The 8,138-nt window shown below is 29.3% G+C and overlaps 1 protein-coding gene across 1 annotated transcript; it reads left to right on the top strand.

Moving 5' to 3' along the window:
* Nucleotides 1-1,752: 1,752 nt before the first annotated feature.
* On the top strand, nucleotides 1,753-6,870 carry LOC103490125 (uncharacterized). Its single transcript, XM_008449490.3, has 4 exons — nucleotides 1,753-2,442; nucleotides 5,332-5,781; nucleotides 6,066-6,375; nucleotides 6,489-6,870. Exons 1-4 carry the CDS (start codon nucleotides 2,035-2,037, stop codon nucleotides 6,623-6,625), a joined length of 1,305 nt encoding a protein of 434 aa, XP_008447712.1. The 5' UTR covers nucleotides 1,753-2,034; the 3' UTR covers nucleotides 6,626-6,870.
* Nucleotides 6,871-8,138: the final 1,268 nt, after the last annotated feature.

Here is an 8,138-nt window from a genome sequence, read left to right as displayed (position 1 = left end):
AAGAAAAGAAAAAAGATGAAAGGACCAACTTAAAATACTAAAAAAATAGCTAATTTCATAAACTTTGCTATAGGAACCATACATTTATGAAAATTTCTCATTTCAATTTTAAATTTTTCTCATAAGTATTGATGAGTTAATGTAATTATATTATATTTCAAGTAAACAATATCACTAAATTGAAGTGCCAAATCAAAAGATTCTCCAAATAATCAATATTTTTAGTACACAAGTTTACTCAAGTATTTAATATTATGGTATAAAACAATTTTTGTCCACGTATCAACTATCTTTGTATTTTCATAAGTTTATCATCAAACATATAAGACTTAATCAACAATGTCGATATATATATATTTTAATAAAGGATGATTTACATAAATATAACAAAATTCAAAAATATTTACGGGTTCTTGTAACAAAAAAATAAAAATTCATGAAGTCACCATTGTATTCATAAATTAAGTTTACTTTTGAATATTGTAATATCATTTATCACTTTTTTTTTTTAATTTCTCCATCTCATCTTCCATATTTTTTCCTCTATTTTTAAACGATTTATTCTTCTATTTAAATCATCTATTTCATCTTAATCATTTTCGACAAGATGCTTTGAAGCTATTTCATGATTGTTTCAACATTCTTCTTCATCTTTCTCATATATTCAATATGGTTTTAAATTATTAACACGATTGTTTAGCATGGTCAACACAATCATTAGATTTGAAGTTTTTCACGATCATTTACATTGGACTACGCAATCGTTTACCATAATCAACACGATCGTTTATAATTGTCAACACGATCGTTTATAATTGTCAACACAATCGTTAACCACAATCAAAACGATCGTTTAAAATATATTATTTTATTACATGATCGTTTATCCTTGTAATAAATTTTAAACGACCATGTAGTTATGGTAAACAATCATGTATATGGATCCAACGATCTTCTAGATTATATTATATGATCATTTACAAATATCAATTTTAAGATCGTGTACCAAGATTAGTTAAATTTAGTACAAATTGTACGAAGATCGTTTAGATCTGTCATAAAATTATGTACTAAGATCATTTATCAAGATTTGAACGATCGTGGTATCAAGATCTGAACGATCATGTACAAGGCTTTTTGTGCACGTATATGACCGATTAATTGTAGGGTATTTTTGTAATTTCACCTTATGGGCGTGTAAGCTTTTTTATGTTTTCAAAATTGTTTTATACGGTGTAAATATTTTCACGTTTTGTTCGATTTTTTAAAAAATCTCCGTAATAAAACCATCTATAAAACATAAAAAGAATATAAAAAATTTCGTTATTGTAAATATAATATAAACAATAAACGTGTCAATTTGTTTAAATTTTTTTAAAAAAAAGTAAATAAACATTTTTTTTTAAAAAAAATCTTCTAAACAGTAAATGAAGAAGTAGATATTATAGTAGAACCAAGACATGGAGATTTTAAATTTTACTTCTAAGCTAGAGAAATACATCTGTAAACTACTCCACTATTCTTAGATTTATGAGTTTTTTCATCATATAACAAATTTAACACAAATAATTCAATAAAAATGTAAATATTTGATAAATTAAAGGTTATAAAGATCAAAATTTAATAAAACAGTATAATTCTAATAATTTAATGAAATACTCATATAGCCACGTGGCAAACATTCCTTGGCTGAGGGTTCTTGATCTTCTTCAACGAAATATAAAATGAAAAAACCCCAAAGCCACAAGGGTTCTTCTATTGTTCCTCTTTACCCATTCTTCTCTGTAATCCCTTTTCATTCAACCTTCCACATAAATCAAAAAAAAAAAAAAAAAAAAAAAAAAAAAAAAAAAAACAGAAAAAAAAAAACAGAAAAAAAAAGTGAAGTAAAAGTAAATTCAAATTCCCTTATCATCTTCTTCAATCAAGATATCTCCATCCATCGGTTGAATTTCTACAAGAAATCGCAGGGGAGAAGAGGAACAATCCAGAGACTATTTTTCTTTTTTCTTTTTTCTTTTTGTTTTTTTGGCCATGGGAGATAGTAACAGAGAAGCGTTGATTAACAGAAAATCAAGCGTATTCAAGCGCTCGGTCTCTCACGCTCACGATGAATTACATAGTTTCAGATCTTACCTTCGGTGGATGTGCGTCGATCAATCCGACATTTGGACGGCCGGATTATCATGGTCGATGTTCTTTCTTTTCGCTATAATCGTTCCAGCAACCTCTCATTTCCTTCTGGCTTGTTCTTCTTGTGATAGCAATCACGCTAGACCATTCGATCGCGTTGTTCAATTGTCGCTCAGTAGTGTTGCAACGGTTTCTTTTCTCTGCCTTTCCAGTTTCATTCGGAGATATGGACTTAGGAGATTCTTGTTCTTCGACAAACTCTGCGATGAAAGCGAAACTGTGAGAAGAGGATATACGATCAAGCTCAATGTAAGTATAATTCGATACTGAAATTCTTTTGGATCTGGATTTTGAATCTTTGATTGTGGTTTTTTTCTGGATTCTCCTTTTTTTTTTTTTTTTTTAAATATAATTTGAAGAATGAGTTTGAATTTGTTAAAGATTTGGGGATTAATTTTTGGGGTTGTGCAAAAATCTGTTGGTTTAATTGGTCTTTTTCTCGCCTCTCATTGCGGCGTTTGTTTTTTTGCCTTTTAATGGTAAGAATTTTAATGGGTTTAAATCCTAATTCTTGTTTAGTATTATTTAAATAAATAAATAAATTTTGTTTCGTATTAATATAACACAATTTTTAATGAAAATTTTTCATAAATATAATAAACTATTAAAATATTTATTTTATGTATTTCTTCTTTTCGTCCTTTAGATTCGGTTTTGGTAAAAAATAAAGTTCGTGCAACAAAGAAATTTGAAAAAATAGACGATCATATAAACAAATTGTGTACCAAAATATATTAGGCATGATTGTGTAGACTTTTTTTTTTGTCGCTTTGTTATATTTTTGAAAAATAAATTATTCTTTAAATATTAAAATACATCACTTTAGTTCAAGTTCTTTAATAACGTTTTTTATTTTACATTCTTTAATTTTAGTCATTTTAGTGTCAATTATTATTCAGTGTCAATTATTATTTTATTATAAATTTTTTTAAGATTTAAGAAAAGTCTACAAAAATGATATTTTGATTTTATTGTAATTTTTCTTTTTTTCTCTTTTATTGTTTCTTTTAAATTTAAAGTTTAAATTTTGTGTTACGGATGTGTGCATACATATTTGGTAGTTTAACACAATATTCAAAATTAGAAAATTTAATTGTTCAACTTCTTCATCGAGAGAATATGCCTAATTAATTGAATTATCTGGTTTAATTATAATTTTCTTTTTAAAAGTTTACTCTCTTATCAATTTTTGTTTCTTTTAAAAAAGATTTACACTTCAAATGTTTTATTCTTACAACTAATATCAGATAATTGAAAACGAAAAGACATTCGTCTAAAGAAATGAAAAGACATCATTATTTAAAAAAGAAAAAGATAAAAAACAAAATTTAAAATTTAAAAGTTACAAAAGCAAATGGTTGAGTGCACCCAATTAAAATTTCATACACCCAAAAAAAAAAAAAAAGAAAAATTTAAATGATTAATTTTTGTGTGAGTGTATATATAGATAATGAAAGCATGAAACTTAGGTGGCCCTTCTTTTATAAAAGCAACTAATCTCCGGAAATTGAAAACAGAAAAGACATCATTTTTTTAAAAAAAGAAAAAGGTTTACAAAAATAACTTACTCTCTAAGTTTATGCCTAAAAATCCTCTAACTTTAAAGGTTGCTGGACAACTTTCATACTCTCATCAACTTTTATGTTTATGTTTAATAATCTTTTAAACTTTAAAATACTATTTAATAAGTGTGTGCATTTTAAATTTTATGTTTAACTAAGTCATAAAAAAAAAAAAAAAAAAACAAAGAATAGATTCATGTGACATAAAATTAAATTTTGTGTAATAATAGTATAGTTAAAACTTCTAGTTTTGTATTTGATTCCATACTTTTGAAAATATATGTACCTTAGTTGTTAAATTTTAAAAACTAAGTTTATAATTTATCAAAAATATTTAATTCATGAATCTTTAAATATTTAACTTGTATTTTCTTAAGAATGTCTAACGGATTTTTGATTTTAGATTAATAATCCATAAAATTTATTACACTTAAAATTTAATTTATAGTTTAATAGAGTTTTAAATTTTGGATTAGATCTATGAACTATTAAACACAAAAATTAAACAAAATGTCCCCCCTAAACCAACAAACACACATGTATACTGGATTGTAATAAATTTAAGTTAAAAAATCACCGTACAATTTTTATAATTAAAAGAACAGATAAGTAGAAAATTAGAATTCGAAATAAATCAAATACCCCCACCAAGTCATGGTATGATAAACATTAAAATTTTGGAAAAGTTGTATTTTTGATCCCCAACTTCTAAGTCACCTATTTGGTCCTAAGATAGCAAAACATTATTTTTTTTTATCTTCAAGCTTTACGTTTGTTTTTCGGTTTATTCGTATGTTTCAAATGTTACATTTTTATCCCTTGAGATTTGAGTTAAGTCTCAATTTCTATCCAATTTTAAGGTTTACATTTTTAATCTCAATTTTAAGTTGAAACTCAATTTCTATTTTTACTATTAATATTTATTACTTAAAAGAAGTACTTCCTGCATGTCTAGCCAATTAAGTTAAGTTATATACTTATTGAAGACTTATTTACTTTTGCAAAATGATAAAAAAAGCTCAACGCATGTGATACATTTGATATACACCATATACATCTTAATACATCATTGATATATAATGCATATACTATTATTATATACATATAATACATTACTGATATCTACTTTGATACATATGATACGCTTCTAATAGGCATTTGATACACGTGATATAAATTGATACATTATTCGAATTTATGATAAAAGATTCTGAATTTTTGTTAAATGATTGAGAAAAAGAAAAATATATATCTACTGACAAAGTATAAATTACCACAAACACACTCGATTATTACCTAAACCAAAATAATCTAGATCCTAAACACAAATTATTATAACCTAAAACTATAATAATCCTGCCTCATAAAAATGTTTTTTTAGCCAAAAGTTGATAAAAGATAAACTTATTTACAAAAATATAAGAGACTCTTTCATTCACTTAAATGCTATTAAGTATATTTACTTAATTGCCGTTAAGTTATAATTTTTTTTTTTTGATATTTTATCATTTTCAATATTTATATATATAAATTTGTCAAAGTGTATATCAGGTGGTTTGTGTGATGGGTTTTGCAGAGATCACTAAGAGTACTGTCAACATTCGTGATCCCATGCTTCGCAGCGGAGAGCGCATACAAAATCTGGTGGTACGCATCGGGCGCCTCACAAATCCCCTTCTTGGGTAATGTCATAGTGAGCGATGTAGTAGCTTGTTGCATGGAGCTTCTCTCCTGGCTTTACAGAACCACCGTCATATTCCTCGTCTGTATCCTCTTTCGTCTCATCTGTGACCTCCAAATCCTCCGCCTCCAGGACTTTGCCACCGTCTTCCAGGTCGATTCCGACGTCGCCTCCGTCCTCTCTGAGCATTTGAGGATCAGACGACATCTCCGAATCATCAGCCACCGTTACCGCGTCTTCATATTGGGATCCCTCGTCCTCGTCACCGGTAGCCAGTTCACTTCCCTTCTAATTACTACTAAATCCTCTTCCAACCTCAATATCTACATCGCCGGTGAACTTGCGGTACCTTCTCTTTTACCTTTCTTTACATTTACCTTTTTCACAAAAAATATAAAAATGAAAAACCATATTTTGTTTTTAGTTTTATGTTTTTCCGCTTAATTTCTTTAAATTATGGCATTAAAGAAAAAAAAAAAAAGCTTTGTATTTTAGATTTTAAAACTTTACTTTCTTAGTTATGACATCGAAGTAAAAGAAAATCCAAATGGAAGTCCAAAAATCCATTAATGTTGTTACTTGGGGACTAGAAATAATTACTAACCAAAGATGCAAAAAATTGAGTGCAGTTATGCTCAATGACACTTCTTACCAGCCTTATGATACTATTACGAAGTGCTACAAAAATAACCCATAAAGCGCAATCAGTGACCGCACTTGCTGCCAAGTGGCATGTGTGTGCCACGTTGGATTCTTTCGACGTCACGGACGGCGAGACGCCTATGGCATCCACCATTCACCAGGCTTTTCCAACGCACCACGGCGTGGGAGAAGAGTCAGAAGGCGACGAAGGTTGCGACGAAGATGATTTGGACAACACCAAGTTGATCCCAGCATACGCTTACAGCACAATCTCATTCCAAAAGAGACAAGCATTAGGTAATTTTAATCTTCCTTTACCTCTTCACTTAAACTATTGTTATTGGTAATTGAAATTGAGATTGAAATTGAAATTGATAATGGGTTGTTTGTTTGGTAATTGGAATGTGCAGTGACGTATTTCGAGAATAACAGAGCTGGAATAACGATATACGGGTTTACACTGGATAGGACTACACTCCACACCATCTTTGGAATTGAATTATCCTTGGTTCTTTGGCTCCTTGGCAAAACCATCGGCTTTTCTTAAAACCACTTTTTCTTTTTCTTTTTATTATTATTATTATTATTGTAATTATTTATTTTTTCTCCCTAAAAAAAGAAAAAAAAAATCATAATCCTTATTATTTGTTGTCCCCTTGTATTGTGTTTGTGTATTATTATTATTATTATTATATTTAATTTTAGTCGTCCCCATGGCCATGTATTTGTTCACCTCCTTGTGTTTTTGTTGGTTGTTAATAATAGAAATTTGAGTGTTTTTTTATCTTTTCATTTTTTTCTCTGAAGTTGTATCACTCATCTTCCTCAACATCTTGGTAATTGTATGAACCTTGGGGAACCATCTACTTCTTCTTGCTTGTAACCTTGTCGGTTTCCAAGGTAACACAACTATCTTTCATCTTGTTTTACAATTTGAAAACAAGGAATTCTTCTATTCATCCTACATTCTAGATGTCGAACAAGAATGGTAAGATCCTGTCAGATTTGTCAAAATTGAAGCCTACAACAGTTCAATTAACGTCGTTGGTCTCAAAAGCTTCTCATATTTTTCGAGCGACTACATCCTCGTTTCTACTAGAACCGATGAAGGTAAGATTATTGACAAAGGCAAGGCTATTGGCAAGATTGATCTAAGCAACTCCAAAATTAATAACCCCTTGTAACCTGGTCGGTCCAAATCCACGTCTGCTTCAAATCCAGAAAAGCTTGAGAAAGATAACAAGATAATCTGTGACAATTTCTTCAATCATGACGTACTCGTTATTTGATATGTTCATGATCTTGAAATCAGTTAGGGTTATATAGGACACTTTAGAGTCAAGATATAGAGGAGATGATGCAGGACAAAAGAAGTATGTTGTTAAAAAATGACTGTAATTCCAAATGACGAATGAGAAACCAATTGTGGACCAGATTCATGAATACAAGAATCTAGTGGCTAATGTTTTTTCTGAAAGTATGAAGATGGGCGAAATCCTCTCTGCTAATGTATTGCTCGAGAAACTTCTACCATCTTGAAGTGACTATAGAAATCATCTGGAGCATAAGAAGAATGACCTAACGCTACATAAACAAATTACTCACATGCGGACAAAAGAGGTGAATATCGACAAGAAGATAAGCTAATTTCTAAAAGTTTAAATTTAGCTAAGGCTAATCTGGTTGAGTCATCTGTTGTTAACAAAAACAGGTTTAATAACAACAGTAAGCAGCCTCACAAAAATAGTTTTGCTCGAAAGAAGGGACATCATAAAGTTGATGGTTGGAAGATCCAAAAAGAAAAAGAAATAATTTGCTGGATTTGGTGGATACACGAAATCTATTGGTGCAATAGAAAAAGAAGTCCAGATCAACAACAAAATCCACATGCCTATCTTACGGAACAAAATGACATTCTTGCTGATGTGGTTGTCTATGGAGGCAAATCTAGTGGAAAACAAATTTGATTGCATTCTTGACACCAAAGCATCGAGATATTTCTATTCAAATTGTAACGACCCAACTCCTTATACTGAATCGAAGTCATTACCAAATATAGA

Source organism: Cucumis melo, chromosome 1, assembly GCF_025177605.1.
Source record: "Cucumis melo cultivar AY chromosome 1, USDA_Cmelo_AY_1.0, whole genome shotgun sequence".
Taxonomy (NCBI): Eukaryota; Viridiplantae; Streptophyta; class Magnoliopsida; order Cucurbitales; family Cucurbitaceae; genus Cucumis; species Cucumis melo.
Note: the sequence above shows the minus strand (reverse complement) of the source record. Positions and strands in the feature narration are given on the sequence as shown.

Bases quoted from the DNA above. Each gene is read 5' to 3' on its own strand.
- LOC103490125 (XM_008449490.3), top strand. From the start codon at position 2,035: ATGGGAGATAGTAACAGAGAAGCGTTGATTAACAGAAAATCAAGCGTA. The intron at 2,443-5,331 runs GTAAGTATAATT...TGGGTTTTGCAG, and splicing joins GATATACGATCAAGCTCAAT to AGATCACTAAGAGTACTGTC. The intron at 5,782-6,065 runs GTACCTTCTCTT...AATTGAGTGCAG, and splicing joins ACATCGCCGGTGAACTTGCG to TTATGCTCAATGACACTTCT.